We start from the raw sequence: 24,049 nt of genomic DNA, 5'->3' as shown, positions 1-24,049 counted from the left end.
TAGTATTTTTGGAAACTTGGACACACACTAATTCATTCATTGCTCATTGAATGCCCACCAATGAGTTTAGTAAATGTCTATAAAAAATTTTCATTATTACTAATCAGTAATTTGAGATTATCTTTTGAATTTATGATTCCCTACTTTCATTTCCTTAGGATAGCTCTTTGAAAGCACAAGTCTCCAAGAACGTCTCACTAATATAGGCCTTTATATTTTTACAGGTGGACTACAACCTTTTTTAAACCATTATCTCTTTGCACCCAGTCTCTCTCCATTGCCAATCCTACGCCTAATTCTGAAGATAATCTTTCTTAGTACCTATTCCTATCTCAAATGGTTTATAATTTTTAAAAGTTTATTTATTTATTTTGAGAAAGAGAGACAGCGAGCGGGGAAAGAGGCAGAGAGAGAGAGTTTCACAGAGCCTGAGGCAGGGCTCCAGCCCACAAACCATGAGGTCATCACCTGAGCAGAAGTCAGAAGCCTGATGGACTCAGCCACCCAGGTGCCCCCTATCTAAAATGGTTTAGTGAAAGGGATCCAACTCTTGATCCCACTCAGGTCATGATCTCATTCATACTCGTGGGTTTGAGTCCTGCTGCAGGCTTTGTGCTGGCAGTGCAGCCTGCTTGGGATTCTTTCTCCCTCTTTCTCTGCCCCTCCTCCACTCTCTCTCTTTCTGTCAAAAATAAATAAACTTTAAAATAAAATACTTTAAGTAAGAATTCTCGTTTGATTATTTGATGAAACATGAACTCACATTCCATTGCAATCCCTCCCTATATCTTATCCTCCACAAATACTAATACATCTCTTTATTCTGAGCTCAGGTATTTCCTTTGACAATACTTTGACAACAATTCTTTGACGCATCTTGCATTCCACTTCCTTGACAAAATCTTCTAATATTCAGCCTCATTTAGCAAGGGCTTCATCATTTAGAACTGTTTTCTCCTGTACAACTAGTGTCAACATTTTGAATCTCCCTCCTTTCAATACTATTTCAAGGATTAGGAAAAATTTTGTTTCCATTCCTTCATTTTGCATTTTGCTAGATATAATGTATACATTAAAATAATTGTTGATTTATTGACAATACTCCCCGCCACATTTTGTCACTTTACATTGGCACGCAACACCATATAACTTCTATATAATGATCTTGCTTTCATGTTGTCTTCTGGCCATTTTTTTTTTTTTAAAGAAAGTCATCTCAATCTATGGGTTATAAAACTGTTAAGAGTAGAAATGGATTTATATATGGAAAGTCACTGGAATGTAGCAGGAAAAGCACGAAACTGGGAGTAAGAAGAGTCAGGTCTGAATTCTGTCACTTGAATGGTTTGCTAGAAAGTTCTATTACCATCGTTTCTCTCTATCTGTGAAATAAAAACAAAATCCTCAAGAGTGTTGTGAGAATTAAATGAGATACTATGCGTAAAAACATTCTGCAAATTTTAATACGCTATACAACATAAGGTCTTTCTTCTTATGTCTTCAAAATTATTTTGTGGATAGGACATGCTGTGCATTGAGCAGACAGTCAGAAAAGTCTCCCTGGGAGTCTTGGGTCAGGTAGGTGGGTCACATTTCTTCCAGTTTTTAAAGCAATAGCTGCAAAAACCTATTCCTTAGCTTTTTTTGTGTTTCTCTTTAGGATACAAATTATTACAGTCCCGAGCAATTTTTGGCAAAGCGTTTTCCAGCGTTTTTCATCTGCTTACCAAATATGACCTCTTGCAGTCCTATTCCTTGCTTTATCAACTCACCCATGAAATTTGCCTTGTCAATTCTGTCTTCCATCTCACCGAGAAAGCTGTCACACTTGGAGCAGCCTTTATCCTCAACCTTGCCTGCACCGCTTTCCCGTGGGCTCCTCTTCCCCTCTGCTGGCTGCCAAGGAGAAGCACATTTATTGGCACGGCCCCCAAGCAGATGCCTGCCTGCTTCCCTTCCCCCTTTCTCTTGCAGCCAAAGCATCACCTGCCAAGGGCTGGTGGTTGCTGCCCCCGCTGTCCACTGCCTCACACTGCTGAGGCTCCGAGTCCTTTTTGGCAGCCTCTTCTGAAGTTCCCCTGCCCGCAGCTCTCCCGTGCTGCTTGCCAGCAGCCTCCTCCTCTTGCCCGCAGCTCTCCTCGCTCCCGCCAGCCTCTCCCCCGCTCGGTCTGCGCGCAGCCTCTTCCTCCCGCCCTTGCCAGCTGCTTTACTCGCCTTTCCTCAGGCTGCTCCCCCTCCTTTCTTCCCCAGCCCTTACCCTCGCTCTCGCAGCGAGGTTTCTTTCCAGCGCCCCCGCCCTCCCTAGCCCGATGTTTTGTTGACACGCGGGACCACCTCTTCTGGGTCGCAGTGTGTACGTACGTCCTCTGGACAGAACATTTTCGGAAAGTGAACATTTTCTTCCCGCTTCTGTAATTCGACTTGACACCGACCCCCCAATCCCGTGCCTACTCCCTGAGCCGGGAAAGGCGGGGTGTTGTGACGGTAGAAGAGAGTCGGGGAAACAACGGGCCACAGGCTCGGTCGGTGGACCCCAACAAAGTTTTGGACGCTCGGTACTTGTTATCTCAGGCTGCCCAAACTTGACCAGCCCGGCAACCTACGCGAGCGCCCAAACGGCGCACAGCGACTCGGGCACTCCCTCGGATTCCCCGCGCCCTCCGACCTTCCAGGGACGCTTGATTGGCGAGGCGGGCCGCCCTCCGGGATCCGGCCTGGGCCACTCCCCAGCCCAAGCCGGGGTCCGCAGCCTGAGCCCCACCCAGTCTCCGGGCGGGGAGGGGCGCACTTGTTTCTAGATGCTCGCGAGGGGGTGGGCGAGACGAAAGGATGGAACCGCCCAGGTTCCCGGGTTCCCGTCTCGCAGCTGAGGGGTGGGCGGTATGTTAAGGAACCTCATCCCAATCCAGAGGCCCTTCTGGAGGTCTGGCTACTTCCAGTGCGCGGTACAGTAGCTGTTCCCCTTTACAAGCCGTCTCCTTTAAGAAGAAGAGGGCGCGCACGCTCGCGAGTGTGTGTGTGTGTGTGTGCGTGTGTAGTTGTGTGTGTGCTCATGTGCAGATATGTGTGCGCGCGCGCTGATGTGTGTGTATGTGTGTGTGTGCGTGTGCGCGCGCGCGCTGAGGGCCCGAGAGTCAGGCAGACCCCGGGAAGGAGGAGTTATGTAGATTACGGATGAACATTCTGGAGGGGAGCGAGGAGAGGAGGGAAGGAGAAGCAGAGGCGAGAAGCGAGGAGCGGCGGAGGCCCTTCCCGCAGAAGCAGGAGGCGGCAGCGGCGGCGGCGGAGTGGGCGGTGAAGGAGGTGGAGGAGGAGGAGGAGGACGCACGGGCTGGAGGAGGCGGCGGCGGCGGCGGCGGCAGCGGCGGCGGCGGCTGCTGCTGCGGCTGCGACTCGGCGCTTTGAGCCGGAACCGCCGGTGAACTTGGGCGCCACGTTCCCGGTGACGGGCCCCCGAGGATGGTGAATGCAGGCAGCTGCTGACCCTGCCTCCGCCGCTGCTTCTCGGGGGCTGCCGTGTGCTGGGCCCTCAGTCTCCTCCCCTTGCCGGGCTGTGGGTGAACCTGCAAGCTCCTTACCCACCCGGAGGACTTTTTTTTGAAAGGAGACCAGGGAGGGAGGGAGAGGGAGAGAGGGAGAAAACGAAGGGGAGCTCGTCCATCCACTGAAGCACAGTTCACTATGATCTTACTCACATTCAGCACTGGAAGACGGTTGGATTTCGTGCATCATTCGGGGGTATTTTTCTTGCAAACCTTGCTTTGGATTTTATGTGCTACCGTCTGCGGAACGGAGCAGTATTTCAATGTGGAGGTAAGAGTATGAGAGCCTTCTTCCTTCCCCCTTGCCTGAGCTGCTCCCTGAAACATTTCGTTCACTCCTGGGATCCTGGTAGCTCCGAGCAGCCAAGGTCTCAACACATTGTTTCCCTTGTAGCCGCCGAGACCCTGGTTGAGTTTCCCTGTGTCTTAGGTGATGGATGCGCGCGAGACTGAGAATCCGTTATCCCCAGCAGCACAAAGCACGATGCTGCGCGCTCGGAGATACATTTGTAGCCGGTCCATGCTTGTCACCCAGGGAAAAGGCGAAGTCCTACATATAGCAAACGTGTAAAGCAGTTTGAGTTTGTGAGGAAAAAAACTGTTCAGGAAATACAGAATTCATTGCTTGGCATCATGTGCTGTCTTGGTATTGTTCCTGAAATCTTTCTCCCCGTGTTCTGTGCCTAACAAAGGAGGTTAAAATCAAAGAATCTGGAGGAGAGCGTGGGAATACTTGATATGTTTAATAACATTACTTTGTGATAAAACACTTGACTAGACAGAGTCTTTTTCTCATTTAGACATAACTCAATACACTGTAACTAGATCTGGCTACACAGAGGACGTGAAATCCATCTCTTTTAAAGTGTCTTCTCTTCCCCTCCCCCCGCCAATTGAAAATAAACGTGGCCCAATGTAATAGTTCTGAGGTGTGTTTTTAATTTGATTTCACACTCTCATGGCAAAACCGAGAGGTTTTAGTCTGTCATTTGCTTTACTTTGATAGCTTTGGGAACAGACAGACATAAAGCAGAAGGGAACTTGAGGATAAGGACTTGTCAGACCTCTGCCAAAGTACTCTTCCTGTCATCAACTCAGCACTAAAGCCAGTAATGTGCAGTAAATCAATGGAAATGTGTATACGCCTGGGCTCTAACTCCAGTTTATAACATACACGGTGGAATACAAAGACAGGAAGAAGGTTTTAGTAAAATAGATTCCTTTTGATTAGGTCTTCTGTCTTCTGACATCTCAAAAGAATTACGATTAAGTCTCTGAAGAATAATGGGATTTTTAAAATATTGTTGATTCTTTAAAGCTTACTGTCATTTTGTTGGGAGGGTGTGTTTACACAATAGCAGGACCTGTTGCACAGCATTTGAACATGTTTCGTGTAACAGATTTATATACAAAGTGTGCATAATAAATGCCATGTGTGAGGCCATATTCTGAATATAACCCTGTGTTTATACAAACTGTTCCTAGGACTCCATGTAATAAGTCATGGTGGGTAGAGAAAGTATTTGGAAAAGTAAGAACCATTATCAAGAGTTGAAGAAGTTTACAGATGTTATGTATGATTATATTACACAGAAACCCCAGTTTGAAAACCAAAACTGTTTAACCTTTTGAAAAATACAACTTTGTTTTTCTGAATAAAAAGAGAGATGCAAAGGGGCTGAAAGTCCAGACTTTCTCTCGATTGCAAATTTGAACTTTTAGAATTATATGGCACAGATCGATTTTTCTATGTAACACTGAAATCAAGAGATAATTTAATGTTGAAATGAAGGAGTAATTAGTTCATAGACTGAAGGAATGAAAGTGGCAAGCTCTTATGTATGTTATAAACAGAAGGGCCCATTGCTTCAGTTTGGTGGTGATGGTGGTAAGGTGGGGCTTGGGGGAGGTGGGCGGAAGTAAGTGCTTGGTTTTATTTTGCTCACTGTGGAGTAGAAGGGAGAGTCTGGATTGATGGCTACTTGCTTTGGCAAAGTCTTAGATTTGCTTTCAGACATTGTTGGGATACCATCAGTGTTTGGGTGGTTATTAGGTTTCCTTTTTGAGGCTACGCATAAATTCTATTGTATTTCTTTATAGTTTGAATCCCTTAGGCAGTTCAATCAGATATTATGCAAGAAAAGTTAATTTTACTAAAAAAGCATTTCATTTTAATTTTTCATGATCTTTTCTTCAAGATATATGTGAAAAATGGTTCATGGAAAAAAGAGTTATTTCCCCCATTTTTAGAGTATTTAAGTTATTTCATCCATGCTTATTACACCATGCAAATATTTATGAATGATAAGAGGCTGGTGCCATCTGAGACTTTAAAAGCCTTATTTGATACATAGGAAATTTTCTGATGAAAATTAGATTAGATTATGCTTCATAGTTTGTATTATTTCCAGTTAGTTTTTTAAGCACTGAGCATATTCTTAGTTGGGTTTATATACTTCCTTATGTGTAATGATAGCCATTATTTTTCTTTTTTAATCCTAAGAGTAGCTGCTAGTTATTTTCACATACTGTAAAGAACATGGGAAGACAGGATAGTTTCTGACATGAATTTCTGCCTGATTCACCTTTATTAGATATTTCTTTTTGGTGGAAGCTCTAATAGGGAGACGAGTCAGTCACATCTTCTCTAGAAAAGCACTGATTGTGTTCTTCATTCTTGGTTGCAAAACAAACACTGGAAATGCTTTATTTGATTGATTCTCAAGGACAGTCTTAAAATAAACAGTAATGGTATCAATCATGCATGAAGCTCATATGATCATAAATTTTTTTCCTAGCAGGCACACCAAGTTATTATAGTTGGAACGAAGCTTCTGAGAGATGCTTTTTATGCTGACAGCTGAAATTACAATGCTTTATTCCTCACTGAACTTCACAATTGATGGGAACACTGTACTTTTTATCCCTATACTTTAAGGTTTAAAAACATATTTTCCCCTGGAGGTGTGGGAACTGAGTAGAAATATTCATGTTAACTCTTTCCTGCTTATTCGTAAGATTATAAGCATTTGGGATTTTCAGTGATCAGAGCAGGAGATATTTCTTAGTATGCTGGTGGAAGCCTGTGACATAGAAAGACTGTATTTTGTTTATTTGTTTTTGTTTTTAAGAAGCAAAAGGAACATCTCAATAGCTAAGAAAGGGTCAGACACTACCAGAAGTAGTGTATGGAAGAGATTCAATTCATTCATCTCCTTATATATTTTGGGTAGAACAGTGTTTTTTTTTTTAATGCCAAATTTTCAGTGTTTATTTGTTTAAAGATTTTTGTACACTGTTGGACCCATTTTGGGGGTTGTGGGCCTTACAGTGTGTAAGTCATTACCACAATTCAAAAGAAGTATATTGCTAATGTTAACTAAAAGTCAAAGACTCCAATCATTGGACAGCAGTCTCAATCAGAGGTGTTCATTGGTCACATGAAGCTACACTGTTAACAAAGAATTAGGATTGAAACTCTGTGCTCTAAAAAATCACATTGTCTCTAAAATAATGTTCTTATGGGTAATATCATGATCCTGAGGCTCTTTATTTTTTAACTTTTGTGGGATTTTTTGTACTCTGCAAGCATTTTTGTTATGAAATTTGAGATAGTATATAGTTCACGAGAGTAATAACTTTCATCATCAACTTTGTCAATGTTAAATATATTAGCAACATATCGTTTATTGTTTTTTAAACATTCACACACATTTCTAATGCGGAAAATTATTTTAAGCCAATTGAGTGGTAAAATAAAGATGTGATACTCTGAAAGATGCACATATCAAAGCATGAGAAGTTGATTACTTTCTTGTGGCAAATATAAAACAAAAATTGATCTTATTGTCCTAATTAATGAAAGAAGAGAGATTCTATATTTTTTAAATAAGATATTTTATGGCGAGTACTGTGAATCATGAGTGTAACCATTTCCTACATTCTTCCTACAGTATGTTTCTTTAACTGATTTAGTATTTATTCACCTTTATCAGGTTTATCTGAATCTACTTGAAAGGTCAGAATTTACTTGGAGTAGCTCTGTACTACATTTAAACTTGGCAGTAATTGGTGATGAGGCATTTCAGAGATTAAAGATATATTTTATAGATTTTAAAATGTCATATATTGGGGTTACTTTTTTCATATATCTTGCATTCTACTTGTTTAATCAATGCATTATTTCATTTCCTCATGGAAGGTGATTTGCTCATGCCCCCTTGAATAAGATCTGGTCAGCCCCCTTGAATAAGAGACTGTTCTGATTACATCCCATAATTCCCCCTGTAGTATTTTTTACAAGAACAGAGGCTGTGTGACTGATTCATAAAGGTTTTTTATCTATTGCAAGATTCAAGCTTTCCAAGACAAAGTAGGAATGCTGGCTGTTCAGAATGCTCATAAGGACCAAAAACTATGACCAGGAGATCAGAAGACAGCTTCTCCTGTGTGTCCTACCTTATGCTTTTCTCTGTTCAGAGTTATCTGGTCAAGTTCCCCAGATTCTAGGGTTATTCATTGAACCCTTACAGATGAGTGTGTGCTAGCCAGGTAGGATGTCTCTTACTATTCCCCTGAGAAGTCCACAGAGAACAACTTTCCAAGTCCATCGTTCTCTATACACTTGGGTTTCCTCTTTTCAGTATCTTCTTTGCCATCAAGTAAGGATAGAGTTGGGTTCAATAACAGCTTTTTAAATCTCTGGAGTCAAGTTAAAAGTGGCAGATTTAAAGTTTTTGCTTTTTCTTATTCATGCTATTTCAGGTTATGAACATAAAATTTTAATGTACTTGTTCAGTGGTATAATTATTTTCTCTGAAGTTGGATTAATCAATTATTTTATGTGAATATATTTCACTGCCTGACCTATCCCAACCACTCCAAGTGTACCTGTTCAGAATAGTTGGTAAATGACCATTTGGAATTATTTCAAGCCCCCCCCCCAAAAAAAAGCCATGGGGCATTTGAATGAATTAGTTAAATTTGTTCAAGGTTAAAAGAGAAAAGATTTCTTTAGCTCCTTCAGGAACTTTCTGACCCTTCAGCATGTATATTCAAATTGAGAAACTCATTTTTTATGTTACTTTCTGTCACAATTTATTTTAAATATCTGTGAGTATAATTTTAGCCATGAAGTTGTTCTTTATTTTGGAGTAGTATAATGATTAAGATCACATACTCTGGCACCAGATTGCTAGATTGTAATCCCGGCTCTTTTACTTAATAATAAGTTAATTATTAAGTTAATAATGGACTAATTCATTAATCTCCGAGCCTCACTGTACATATCTGTAAAATGGGGATACTAATAGTACCTGCCTCATAGAGTTGTTTTGATGATTAAATGAATATATGTAGATCATATTAGATCTGATGGATAGATGGGAACATGCCTTCACATGGTGCAACACTTAATACTTTTCAGATATCATTATGAGTAGTAAAAAAAAAAAGGATGCTGATTCAAGGGTAAATTGTCGTGGTAGCATCTAATTACATAAAAGTCTGTCAGGTTAAGACATATTAGTTGGTCCACGAAAATTTTATTTTAATACCTTTTTCATTTTTAAAAAGTATAATATACTGAATATCAACCACTAACATCAGTACATTTTCTTCCCGTGGGTTTTTCTTAGACAGTTTAGTTCAGGAATATGATTTGCACATTTTGTCTTGTCATCTGTTACTATCATAGAATGTCAAGTTCAGCTCACACCTTCTTTTATAAAACTAAGTTTACAGAAATCTGTTCATCTTTTCTAATACCATGGAAAATAAATAGGCCTTATGATTCAGTGGGCCTATTTATTTTAATTGGCTCAAGGCCGGTGTGCTTCCTATCTGCAGTAGGTGGGATTCAATATATAACTTAGGCCAGGTTTTTGTTATACCCCAAATCCAGAACATAAAAGTCTTTTTTTTTTTTAATTAATAGAGGAAGTGGGGGGGGGAGAAAAAAATTATTAAAGGGCCAGAAAAAGATACTAAAGTATTTTTGGGGTGCCTGAGTGGCTTAGTCGGATAAGGGTACTACTTCGCCTCAGGTCATGATCTCATTGGTTCATGAGTTCAAACCCCATCGCCTCAGGCTTTGCTGTCAGCTGGAGCCTACTTCAGATCCTATTTCCCTTTCTCTGTCCCTCCCCCACTTGTGTTCTCTCTCAAACATAAATAAACACTTAAAAAAATGGTTTCTATAACGACAAAGACGTTTTTTTTAAAAAGCAACAATCTTGCCCTTCTAACACTGGGAATAGAAGGTAGCTGGCAATGTAATGAAGCCCTAGGACAGAGGTCAAGGGATGTCTGCTTTAACTTTGGTTCTTGTACTAACACAGCTTTGATCTCGGACAAGTCATTTCTTTAACGCCGTCATCTGCAAATAGAAAAGTTGAACTAAACTATCACTAAAGACATTTCCATGAGTTTTGAAATCCTACTGTGTTTAGCCCCCAAGCTTTAATTTATATAGACGAAGGAGGAAAATTGTACATATTTACTGTGTAAATTTGGGGGCAATTAGATCCCAAAGGTAGTATTGAGATTTTTTTTTTTCCTGAAGTAGATATCATGAAAACATGCAGAATGTGCAACTTAATTCTAACATTTGTTATCATCTGTAGTGACACAGGGTGTTCCATTTTGAAAATAATCCTAGCCTTCTGCTGAGTAATAAAAACACTGGCAGCAGTAGCAAATTATATGTAATTTCAAAATCAATTTTTGGCCAAGGTAGCATACTTTAAAATTTTAATATTAAAAACGTGGCTTGATGTTATTTCGAAAAATATGTATCACCTGTAAGTTGGGACTTCAGTCTTAAAAAGGCAATTTGAAATAAGATAAAGATTTGATTTTTGAGGGGGGGAGAGGGTCTCATATTTCAAATCTATTATCTATAAAAAATATACACATATTTTGTAGTGAAATGAAGTCTTATACCATATATCCTTTCTACCCTTTGTGGAAAATAATTTTGGCACATGGCTCTTGGAGGGTTATTTTTATTCTTCATAATACTTTTGATTTTGAATGTGGAAAATCAGATTCCATTTGTTTTATAAAATATACAGCTTATGTGAACAGCAAAAATATTCCACGCTAAAAGGATAAAATACTAAGTAATAGTGTGTGTGATACCAATTTTTCATTTGCTTTCTTTTTCTTTTTCATGGGAAATTTATTTATAGATTTTGAGGTTCATAAAACCATATTTGATTGTTGCTTCCTGTCATTTGGCACTCTGAGTGGATGTTTTTTGTCTTAGTGTTTCACCACAGTCGTTTGGCATCGTGCATCCTTGGGTTTGGATTAGTGGAATATCTTGACGAGCCTCTTAACAGAAGTTTAGCCAACAGAATAAGAAAAATCCCACTGTGGCCCCCTGACCTTTGATTAAATGTGATCTGTGGGTGTAGTATAGAAAAGGAGGCTAGAGGGAGCTATTGAGCTGCTTAAAGACTCCAATGGAGTAGAAGAATTTGGTTTAAAATCACGGACACTAGGTACAGTCACATGCCTTCAAATGAATCATAGCCAATCAGAGAAAGTTGCAAGAAATCAATGAACACATGGCTTATGATTTAAGATGTGAGGTAGCTATATTGAGAGCCTCTTGGCACCAATGATTACATATTTGATGAACTAAGAAGGAAATTAGCACTTTTCTGGGAGGCCAGGAGTTTTGGGCATGACAGCATGACAATGAATGTTATAATGCAGGACTTCTTTATATATCCCTTGCTTTTAGGTGTAGACTAGATCAGAAACTATACATTATAGTGACTGCAGGTGCTTTTGGTATTTTCATTTTAACTAAAATGACTAGTGAAATAATTCTAGTCTTACAGATGAGAGGTGGGGTAAATTTAATTTGATCGTGCCTTTTTGGTTATATGTAGCAAAAATCCAATTTTAAAAGCTTTTGAGACTAAAGTTATCTTATTTTTTAATGTTTACCATGGGGCCTTGTTGAATACTTGTTTTTCCATGGAAATGGATTTCAAAATATAGGTTTTACATTATTTTTAAATTATTTTTTATTTTATTTTTATTAAAAATTTTAATGTTTATTTATTTTTGAGAGAGAGAGGGAGACCAAGTGCGAGCAGAGGAGGGGCAGAAAGAGAGGGAGACACAGAATCTGAAACAGGCTCCAGGCTCCCAGCTGTCAGCACAGAGCCCAACATGGGGCTCAAACTCATGGACCTTGAGATCATGACCTGAGCCAAAGTCGGATGCTTAACTCGCTGAGCCACCCAGTCACCCCTACCTATTATTCTTTTTAAAATTATGTATGAAATGAGCCACAAAAGTGTGAAGCTGTTTTCTCTTTAAATAGGGACCTCAGATGTGTTTTCAGTTGAGCAGATTATAATACGACCTTTGGTGGATGGAGGCAGTCACTCATGTATGGGGCAAAGCACCCTTTAATTAAGATATTATAATTTCCTCATTCAGATTTTTAAAAAGTTTTTTAATGTGGTCAGTTACATGAAACCTAGATAAATGAAGTAAGCCATGGCCTCACAGATAGTCTCAGGAGAAATAGTCCTTAGAGTGATGTATTGAAATGACCAAATAAACTACTCACTGGAATGGAATTTTGCAGTATTTGTTTTAGTCATGCTTAAGTTAGGGGGAAATAAACTGCCCCTTTTTAAGGGAAGCTGGATACTTTTATAAACTTTATTTCATGTCCCCAAATTGCACGCACCTGAGGTGATGTCAGTGGCATGCAGGCATGAGCCTCTGCAGAGGCTGATGCAGAGTCAAACTCTGAGTGGTGTCAGTGGAGGCATTTTTTCCATGGGAACTTTCACAGTTGAACTCTACCATGTGTTAATAGTTTGTCATTGTTTATAGTGATTAGATACTTGAATTTGTTTGGGGTTTTTAATGGCTGTGCATTCATCCCCTCTTTACACAAGTGCTAGGCAGTCACTCCTCTTGGTCCTACTTGTTTCTTCTAGTTTAGCGTCTTGAGGGACTTCATACTTTAATTAAAAAAAAATTTTTTTTGTAATGTTTATTTGTTTTGAGAGAGAGAGAGAGAGAGACAGAGCATGAGCAGGGGAGGGGCAGAGAGAGAGGGAGACACAGAACCTGAAGCAGGCTCCAGGCTCTGAGCCATCAGCACAGAGCCCAGTGCAGGGCTGGAACTCATGAACAACGAGACCACGACCTGAGGCAAAGTTGGAGGCTCAACGGACTTAGTCACCCAGGCACCCCATTTTTTTAATGTTTATTTTTGAGAGAGACAAACAGAATGTGAGTGGGGGAGGGGCAGGGAGAGAGGGAGACACAGAATCTGAAGAAGGCTGCAGGCTCTGAGCTGTCATCACAGAGCCCAGTGCAGGGCTGGAACTCACGAACCATGATATCATGACCTGAGCTGAAGTTGGACGCTTAACCCACTGAGCCACCGAGGTGCCCCTACATTTTAGTTTTATTGCAGGACACTAGGCTTGAAAATTGGGTAAAATTTCATGGAAAGCCACATTTGCACCCCTCTTTCATTGTGAATAAGGAAGAACAGATTCAGATAACTTCCAGAGTCAAATATATATTCCATGATTTGTATGAAATTGAGAACAAATTACGAAAACTTCCTCCCAGTTACTGATAAAACACTTTTGGATTTTTTATGTTTTAATATTATTAAGGTTTTTTTTTAATGTTTATTTATATTTTGAAAGAGAGATTGACAGAGTGTGAGCAGGGGAGAGGTAGAGAGAGAGAGAGGAAGACACAGAATCTGAAGCAGGCTCCAGGCTCCGAGCTGTCAGCACAGAGCCTGACACGGGGCTCAAACCCATGAACTGTGAGATCATGACCTGAGCCGAAGTCAGAGGCTCAACCGACTGAGCCACCCAGGCACCCCTGGGTGTTTTAATATTATTAAGAGCTCTACTCATATAACTTACTGATTTGCTCCTGCGTGTGGATTGAGTGAAATTGTTTGTTCCGTGGGTGACTCAAGCAAATTACTTAACCAGTCTTTGCCGTATTTTGACCATTCATAAAGCTGATTTGTGATCTTTACTGTTTGCCTATAGCACAGGTTTTGTAATGACAACATTGAGAAAATGTCAAGCAATCTTCTTCAATAAGAATAGGGTGTATCTCAGTGTCTTCATCCCCACCCATGTCCGGAGTTTAGAAACAATTATGTGCTGGCATTATATTCTAATTAGACAAGGTCCAAATAACCAATAAAACAAATATACATAGAGTTGATTTTATTGAATACCTTATTTTAATGATAAAAAATGTTAGCACTGGCTGAAGATTTGCTGAGCACCTGATTGTGTTCTAAGTGCTTCATATATATTAACTCATTTAAATTTCATTACAATCTTGTGAGTTAACACTGTCATTTCTCTTTCACAAATGAGAAATCTGAGACACCAAGATGTTGAGGAACTTGGCAAGGCCAGGTAGCTCTGAATCTCCTGGAGTAGCCCAGAATCAAAGTAGGCAAGCTGGCTGCAGGAGCCCAGCCTCTCAACTAAGTAAATATGTATAGGCAAATATCAATTTCCAATTTCCCAAGAAGACAGTATGGTCCAGTTCCACTGTTCACATCTTTTGTATTTACTACTCAAAAGAGATAATCAACACATAATGAAAGTGCTAGGTCTACCCTAGGCAGAATGTTGCCTAGAGTGAAAACTGAATAGGTTGCTGTTGATTTGATTTGTTGATTCAAGATTCAGTATATTGGTGCTCAGTGGTTTTACTGTTGAATGCTTTTTATGAATTTTAACTCATTAGAAAGTTGGTGACCTATGTTTACTTACAAACAATATTAAATGTGGCATAATCTTGGGGCCCCTGGGTGGTTCACTCAGTTGAGCATCTGATTCTTGATTTTGGCTCAGGTCATGATCCCAGGGTTATGGGATCAAGCCCTGCATTGGGCTCTGTGTTGTGTGTAGAGCCTGGTTAAGATTCTCATTCTCTCTTTCTCTCTTTCTTCCGCCCCTCTTCCCTGGTGGAGAGCTTTCTCTCTAAAGAAAATAAAAATAAAAAATAAGTGTGGCATAACCTTAAATTACATATAAAACTAATCATATTTCCTTCCTTAACTATTTGCCATGTTGCAGTTAACGTTAAATGTGATTTTCAAAAGTTTTAGGAAGATTTGATTGTATTCCAAGATGAAAAGAATAGAACATTGTAGAAAATGTAAAGGAAAGCCTATGTCAGGTCTGTGTTCTATTTTCCTGCAGGAGAAGGATGTTTATGTAAACAGCTACTGAATGGCATGTTCTAGGAGTTTTGGACTTTGTTATTTTTATACGTTGCATCAGTTGAGTAGAAGCTATAAGGAAACCAATTTATTTTATTATTTCTAATATATTTAGTTGTAATATAAATGAAACCTTTCTCAGAGATAGGTAAATCTGGAGATAGATTGGGTGCTTCAGAAGTTAGTGAGTGCCTCCTCACTGTTTGAGAATAGACTTGATATCTGATCATTGTCTTTGTTGTGGAGGGAATGGAAACTTACAAATTGGTGGTTGATGAAAGACTGAAAAAACATCTTCAGTTCTTACTCTCATTGCTGTGTATAGGTTTCAGGGCTCACTTAGTTCATTGATTAGCCTTTCAAGGAGAACTCTTTCCGAACCCATTTGCAACCCGGTTAGATGATTTTATAAAATTTCTCAGTGTTAAATATTCATTCAGCTATCTCTCACCTCCCTTAGAGGCAGTATATCATAATGGCTATGTGCAAGAACTTTTGAAGAAATGAGTAGAAGATCTTAGCTGAATCTCTACAAGCACAGTGAACTTGAGTGAGCCAGGTTATTGACCATGTGCCCCAATTTCTTCATGTGTAAAGTAGAGATAATAATACCCAATTCATGGCTTGTTGTAAGATTAAAGAAGTAAAGGATAATGGGGCAAGATAAATAATAGGCTCTTGATTTAGCCTACCTTCCGAAATAACCAAAATCTATGAAAAAATGGCTTTCAAGTTTCTCGACATCAGGTAATGAAGGACAGTCATCCCTGAGAAATGGGAAACAAAGTGAACCTTATAAGTGTCTCATTTTGTCGACTTGAGAGAGCTTCCAGGCAATAGTACAGGGAAGGCAGAACCCAGGTTAATCAGGCAGACTGGGTTAAGGAGATGCAGCTGGGGGTATGATGAGACCAAGGTGGTAAGAATGCACAGGTTAGAATCCCAGAGAGGAGAGAACTACACAGAGCAAACACACTGGAGGTCTGCAGAGAGTTCCCTTGAATATTTAGTTGAGAATTAATCTGCTCATTCCTGTGAAGTAACAACTAGGGGTCAGGGAAAGAAATAACCTAAGGGAATCAGAGGGGATGATGTTTGGTGCTCACACGGGGCTGGGAATAGTGCCCATTGCCATCAGCCACACTTGAAAACCTCATCATTTATAGGACAATGGGGAGATTACTCACAACCATCCTGCCCCGAAAGCGGGAGCAAAGTCCTGGACTGAATACTGCTCTAGTTCTGCTTAAAAAGTCTTAAAAGCAAGACCTGAAAGGATTGAACTGTTTCTAAGTGACTTAATTGCTTCCCACAACAAAGCTCAATAAGATATACAGGAATACAAAAATATGCAGCACCCAGCAGTTTAAAATTCACAATGTCTGGTATTCAATTGAAAAAAAAAAATTACCAAGCATGCAAAGAAGCAGAAAAACACCACGCATAATGAGGAGAAGCATCTATCTAAAGTGATCCAAAAGTGACACAGATGTTGGAATTAGCAGATAAGATTATTAAAACCGTTATTACCACTGTATTCTTTGTTCAAAAACTTGAGACATGGAAGATATTAAAAAAGACTCAGATTGAATTTGTAGAGATTGAAACTATAATATGTGACATTAAAGATACACTTGAAATTTATAGCAGATTTGACATTACTGAAAAAAAAAGTGAGCTTAAAGTCAGCATTACAAGTTATCCAGAGTGAAACATAGGGAGAAAAGAAAATTTATGAAGTGAGTGGCACATAGGATAAAGAGGACAATTTCAGGTGGCCTAATATATGTGTAATTTGAGTCCTTGAACAGGGAGGGGGCAGAAAGACTCTTTGGAGATATAATGACTAAAGCTTTCCCTTATTTTATGGAACATATATAAATTCATGGATCAAAGAGTCTCAGTGAATCCCAAGCACGCGCACACACACACACACACACACACACACACACAACCACAGAGAAAACTAAAGCAAGGCACACTGTAATCAAATTATTAAAATAAGTGGTAAACAGAAAGTTTTCTGAAAAATAAATTTTACAAAAAAAACAATAGTCAAAAAAAGACATTGTTTTACATTTCGCCAAGACCTGTATTATCTGGCTTAACAAAAGACAGCTGGATTTTCACATTCATATCTGTATTTACACTTACGATGCTGTAAATCATGTAGCCTCTGGTCCACTGCAGTATCAATTGCAAATAAATGACAGTGAAAAGGTAAATGACATCATATTAAAATAATTTTGCCCTAGCAGACTCCTGTAAGAGGTTTAGGACCCCCAGAGGTTCCTGGATCAAACTTTGAGAATCATTGTTAAGTAGCTGTTCTGTTTTCTCTGTTTCCTCCTGGGTGTAACCAAGATCCATATACCTTAAGTCTTCATTAAAATGCTTAAGTCTTTCATTTCTTTCCTACCCCTGTTCTTATCCTTTGATACCTAGCCTTCCCTAATTCCCATCTGCACCCCCACCAGAAAAAGAGCCCATTTTGCATTTAAAATAACCTTTTCTACTACTTATTCTTCAAAGTATCTTTCATAATTATAATCACAGAGTTTTTTGTCTTATTTCAAAGTTGCATACTGATGTATGTATGTAAGACAGAAGGCTCACTTTAAAATTATTGTTGAAAATCCATTAAGTAGCTTGTTAATTGCTAAGACTTGGCACATGGACACTCAGAAGACAAGTATCAACTTCTTTTGTTTCTCTATGCCTTTGAGTTTTGGTTTTCCTGTCTCTGAAACCATGTGGGCCAAACTTATATTTACCAGAAGAGAAATTTTGAGGGGACTTGAATTAAATAATTTTTCTGTTTCCCTGGAGCATATGGTTAAATTTGATATGTTAAACGCAAAAAAAAAAAAAAAAAACAAAAACAAAAACAAAAACCTGTTGTACACGGTTTCTGTGTAATAGATTCATATCTGAGTCTCACAGTAAATTATGACTTTATGATGAGACAGTATATCCCCTATGGTTACCACTATGTTTTATGAGCCTAACACTGCCCTACAGAAAGTATGAAGCTCAGGAGATACGTGCTGAAGGAATGAATATCATCCCCTTTCATAGGTGTTAGTTTCTAGTTTAACTGATATTTTTTGACTGATTTCAATAGTTGTTTTTTGCCTTAACTCATTTAGCCCTTGCTGGCTGAAAATATAACACTTATACCTTGTAAATTTGTTTCAGTTACTTTATTAAAAACATTTAGCTTCTAATAATCAAAGGTATGTCTATCTTAATGATCAGTGGTTAACTGGTAAGGAGCTGGGACTTCTAGATTTTTTTCTAGTCATCCCCATTATGTTACGTTAGTATATCTGATATAAATAAGTGTTTTCTGTCTTCCTTCACTGATGTAAAATTTTTATAAATGTCTATTGGCTTGACATTAAGAAAAAATGGTCACTTTTCTTCAGAGGTATGTATCAAAACAGCTAGGGAAATAAATATAAAGGAAAATAACCTTGTTCTACTACAGTAACTTCAGTTGTAGTTATTACTATTAATAAATGGCAACTTTCCCAAGACAGTTTCTAGGAAAGTGCAAAAACAATTTTACTTGTATTTCCCTGGACATCTTAAATCATCTCAATCCCTCTTTTAGCTACATGAATGAGAAAAATGTTGATATGTTGTCAACTTTTGCATCCATTAGCATGTAAAACCCTGAGAGTGAACAATCACATAATAATTTGAATTTCTAACTTACATTAAAATTAGACCATGTTTATTGTTCTAACAAGTACAATATTGAAGACCCATGAAGAATTGACTCAAGAGATGTTAAAATTTGATGGATTTTCTCTTGCTGAACACCTACACATTGGAAATTGGCAGGATAAAAACAGGAAAAAGAAGACTTTCTTCAGTCCTTCATTGATACATGTATTGTCTGTCTGGATTACATCTTCCTTAGCAGAGAAAATGTAGCCTTCTGAATATTAAACAGTCCATTATTCACTTCTGCATCTACCAGGAAAAATTAGTCTTCTAGTATAACATCATATGAGGAATTCAAGACTTACTAAGTCTTTTGGTTGGAGATAGCCATCTGCCTAAGGGCTGCAGGTTCCGTTCATTTAAAAACTAACTTTCTCATTTTTTTTTTCTTCTTGTTACTTGAATAACTTCCAGAAATTCTGTAAGTGGACACACACATACTTCCTTCCCCCCTGCCTTTCTTCCTTTTAATGGATACACATTATTTAAAATGTTCTATACATTTTTGGGGCTCCTGGGTGGCTCAGTTGGTTGCGTGTCCGACTTCGGCTCAGGTCATGATCTCGTGGTTCGAGCTCCGCGTTGGGTTCTGTGCTGACAACTCAGAACCTGGAGCCCGCTTCAGTTCTGTGTCTCCCTCTCTCTGTCTTCCCCTCCCCCGCTCACTGTCTCTCTCTGTCTCTCTCAAAAATAAATAAAAACATTAAATAAAATGTAAAAAAATATTCTATACATTTTTTTTTTAATTTTTTTTTCAACGTTTTTATTTTATTTTTGGGACAGAGAGAGACAGAGCATGAACAGGGGAGGGGCAGAGAGAGAGGGAGACACAGAATCGGAAACAGGCTCCAGGCTCTGAGCCATCAGCCCAGAGCCTGACGCGGGGCTCGAACTCACGGACCGCAAGATCGTGACCTGGCTGAAGTCGGACGCTTAACCGACTGCGCCACCCAGGCGCCCCTATACATTTTTAACATAAATAGATGCTTTGGAGAATTTTTCATATCCATACATAAAGAACAACTTCATACTTATATAGTAAGTTATAATTTATGTGGTATTGATTTAACTACAGCATTATCACTGGACCAGTAAGTTATTTTCAAAGTTTTTTATATTATAAACAATAAAACAATATGTTTTCTTAAGCACTTGTGAGTTTATTTAACAAATAACATTTCTGGAAGTGTAATTGCTGTATTAATGCCTATATATTTATCTATAATTTTGGTAAATTCTGACAAATTGCTACCCCCAAGATACTTCAAATTAATAGTTTTCAACAGTGCTTGAGCATGGCTGATTCCATGCACGCCTACTATTACCTAAGATTTTTTTTCCTAATCTGATGAGCGAAAAATTAATTTTATTCAAATTTAAATGAATATCAATATTTAGCATTTAAAAAATACCTTAATCCACTTATATTTTTTATTGCAAAGATTTCCATTTGCTACCATTCTGTATTTTGTCTTCTCTTTCTTACTGATTTATAACAATTCTATATGTGTTAAGAAAGTTGACCCATTCTCTGTCCTGTGTGATAACATGAATTTGTTGATACATTTTGATTTTGCTAATTTATTTTTTCAGATTAATTAGTCATTTATATTATGACTTCTAGTTTTGTATCCTGCTTTAAGAAGTATCCAGCATTTTAAAGGTGTTTTTAAAAGCACTCATTTCGGGGACATCTGGGTTGCTCAGTCGGTTAAGCATCTTACTTGGGCTCAAAACGTGATCTCACGGTTTATGGGTTTGAGCCCCGTGTCAGACTCTGCGCTGACAGCTCAGAGCCTGGAGCCTGCTTTGGATTCTGTGCCCCCCCTCTCTTGTTCTGCCTGTCTCCCTATTGTGCTGTCTCTCAAAAATAAATTTAAAAAAACTTAAATAAATAAAACACTCCTTTGTTTCCTTTTTTTTTTCCTGTTTAAATCTTTAAGTAAGAGACTTTGATGGCAAGCACAAAAATTGGAATCTAATTCATTTTCTCCAAAACTGGCTAACAGGTGCTTTGGCACTGTATATTGAGTAATACATCTTTCTTCCATAGCACTTAGGTGTTGTTGAGAACTAATAACTATAAAAAACAATGCTTTAGGACAAATTTGATTTTATCTGATGGATTTGTGGGTGGTCCAGGGCACCTTCGTTTCACACAGCTAGGCTAGGGCGACTCTGCTGTGTATATTGCATGTGGTCTTAGAACCAGAGGAAAAGTGGAACATGTTCCCTTGGTGGTGGTAAAAGCATTGGAGGACAAGCAGCCGCAGCTGATGCCTCTTAACTAGCACACAGTATCTTCTGACCACATTCTTTCGCCCAAGCAAGTTGGTTATACAGCAAGCCCCAGTGTTAAGGGGTTTGGATATACACGTTGCCTCTGATGAGGCCAGCCCAAGGATGTGGATGTAGGAAGAGTGAAAGATTGGGATCGGTAATTCAATCCATGACATCCTCACTGATTTAAAAGCTATCTTTTTCATATACTAATTTTCACAAGTAATTCAATCTGTTCCTGGGTAAAGTTTTCTTCACTGATGTATTCAAATCTTCCCGGGACAATACCAGGCTTATCCCTCTCAGTAGTGTTTTGCAGCTTTTTGTAGATTTGGAGTTAGGTTTTTCCTTTTCTGTTGCTATTTAGAAAGGGAACTTCCGGGGTACCTGGGTGACTCAGTTAGATAAGTGGCTAAATCTTGATTTCTGCTCAGGTCATGATCCCAGAGTTGTGGGATCAAGCCCTGCTTCAGGCTCCACACTGATTGTGGAACCTGCTTGGATTCTCTTTCTCTGCCCTCTGCTGCACATGCATATGCACTTGCTCTCTCTCTCTCTCTCTCTCTCTTAAAAAAAAAATTAGAATGGGAACTTCCACTCTATTTACCAGGCAATTTTGTGTAAAGAAAAATGCTCATTTACTGTGGTGAGCATTTTGTAATGTGTATACAGTAATTGTCTCATCACTGTGGGTACACTTGAAAGTACTATGTCAACTCTACTTGAATTTAAAAAATACAACAAACCTTCATGTTTCCTTCCCCCAAAAATGAAAAGCTGTTGATTTTTATATATTAATTACCAAATACCTTGTTAAATCATCATACTGTATCATATAATCCTTCTGTATATCCTCTTGAATAGTCTGGACACAAGGTTGTATTATTTATACTTAAAGATAATTTTACTTCCTGTTTTTGTCTCTGATTCATTCTTTTGGATAATTGTACTGACTAGTTCATCTAGAGCAGTATTAAGCAATTATCACGACACTAGGCACATTGTCTTTATTCTGACTTTAGGAAATAGGAAATAGGAAATAAATACCTATTTGTTTTCAACTGTCAATTAACCTCAAAAATATTTAAAATCCTAGTTATTGTATCCAGGATAATTAACTCTGGAATGTCTGTATGTTACCTTTAAATTAACGATTGATGGTGAGGACACAGCATGACCAAAATGGCAAGATCTTGAAATTCAGTATCCACATTTTCTACTTTTCCTCAATTTTAATGTGGTTTTTGTTTTATTTCCTTGTAGTTTCCTTGCAAGTTTCCTTAAATTTTGCATCTCTGACTTAGTAGTCCTATTATTTCCATGAATATCACAGTAGTGAGTGGACAAAATTGTTTTGTGAATGAAACAATGAACGGATTGGTTAATTTTGTGATAGAATTTGGACATTTTATTCAAGACTTTTATTCCGTACTCCTGGTTTCATGCAACAGAAAGCCAGTTTGAACCACCTTGCCCAATAAAGGAGGTTTAATGGAAAATACTAACGTAATTTACAGATTGCAGGAAAGGGCTGACCCAGCAAGCCTGGGACAGTTGCAAATATCTTAAAGCTGAGACCTTTGCAGAACTTTCTGTCTGACCCTTACGCTTGCTACTCTTTGTTGTTTGGCTTCATTCTCTTGCTGCAGATTGTCTTTTTCCATGTTGTATGGGTTTCCTGTCACCTGGCAACCGTTTCTCTTTATCACTTTTCTTGGAGAAAATATCTTCCCTCTGCCCATATGCATATACTTCCCTAAAGATGAGCTCTGCTATGAAAAACCCTAAAGAAAGTTTCTCATTAGCCCAGTTTGGATCATTTGTCTACTCTTGTACTAGAAATACTTTGTGGGACCATGATGGCAGCTATAATCCTATAGTTGGAGTGGGGGAGTAGTAGTTTCCTCAGAAAAGGGAAGGCGTGTTGGATAGAGCTTCAACAATAGATGTCTTAAATAGCTGACTTGATTTATTCTTTTTTTTCTTTTCTATCTCTCCCTTTAATCTGTTTTCCCCTTCTTTCAGCATTTCCAGCTGCCCACGACCCCACATATGCACAGTTATCTTCCTATGTTTCTCTTCCCCTTTCTTGTCTTTGTCATTATCCCTCCATTTCTCTGAATAAGTTAGGATTAAGGTATGTTTTCTGTTATACGGTTGTTACCTGTGTAGAGACAATTATCATGAGTAAAGTTTCCGTGGAAAAGCTGTAAGAAGAGTCACCATGCACAGATGACTGTGTATAACAGAGCACAGGAATTAGCATAAATGTGGCAGAATTTTGAACTAGTGTGACTGAGAAAAACACAAAGTCAGGAGGCTTACTGATGGGCTCAAACAATAAATTTTGGACATCTTCAGTATTTGCTCTCAAGAAATTTTTGTTCCAGAAACTTCTTCAACTAATTTTATCTGAGATGTGACAGCAAACTGCTGAGGCTGTTGCTCTTTGCCACCCCCTCCCCCCCATTCTTCTTTTTCCATGTTAGGACCTTAGCCATAATTTCGATCAGTGCTTTTTTAGATGAGGAATCTGAGGACCTGGTTGTGGACATCTCAGGCTTCACAGAAAGTCTGTGGTAGAAACCAGAGTAGGAAACAGGGCTTGGGACTCCTATGTTCTTGCCAGGGTTTATGAGGACGTGTGCTGGTGTCCAAAAATGGGCATGCAGCTATGTTGTCAATGATCAAATTACAGAAATTACATCACGATTGGTAAATGTTATTATTATTTGCATTCTTGCCTACTATTGACAAAAAATACCTTGTGAAACAGTAAAACGTTTTAGTCATTTGAATATTGATGTGTAGATTTATTATTTATGGATTTCCTAAAAACCAGCTTTAATGGGGAGAAAGGATAGAGAGACAATACCAGGACATTCCCAAATACCTTCTAAAGTCACACTTGTACAAATTGATTTTGTCTCAAATCATTTTATTAGAGATATGCTTTCTTCCTTGGCAGCAAAGGTGGCTGTCCCACAGCTGTGATTCAGTTATCACAGTTCTGGGCACTATTAAATAAGAGCATCTTTGTTTCATCTTTGTTTAAATTTATCTGTAATGTTACAATTAAACACTTCTAACTATATACACATAATCTCATATCCATGCATATATATGTGTGTTCATAAAGGAAAGATAGAGAATACAGCATATGTATGTATGCATATCTTGAAAGAACTTTCTGAGCTATTTGGGAAATTAGCTTTTTATATACATCTTGGGATTTTCATTT

General features: G+C 38.7%; 1 protein-coding gene across 3 annotated transcripts in view; it reads left to right on the top strand.

Moving 5' to 3' along the window:
- The first annotated feature begins 3,427 nt into the window (after nt 1–3,427).
- Nucleotides 3,428–24,049, top strand: part of MMP16 (matrix metallopeptidase 16) — a 311,611-nt gene continuing 290,989 nt past the window's right edge. For all 3 annotated transcript variants that reach the window (XM_040493926.1, XM_040493925.1, XM_040493923.1), the window contains exon 1: nt 3,428–3,813. In XM_040493926.1, the coding sequence (XP_040349860.1) occupies nt 3,682–3,813 (132 nt within the window). In that variant the 5' untranslated portion in view covers nt 3,428–3,681. The remainder of the gene's footprint in view (nt 3,814–24,049) is intronic.

This window comes from Herpailurus yagouaroundi, unplaced genomic scaffold (genome assembly GCF_014898765.1).
Source record: "Herpailurus yagouaroundi ecotype Mexico unplaced genomic scaffold, PumYag 186, whole genome shotgun sequence".
Classification (NCBI taxonomy): domain Eukaryota; kingdom Metazoa; phylum Chordata; class Mammalia; order Carnivora; family Felidae; genus Herpailurus; species Herpailurus yagouaroundi.
The sequence above is the reverse complement of the archived record's forward strand: the minus strand, read 5'-3'. Positions and strand labels throughout refer to the sequence as shown.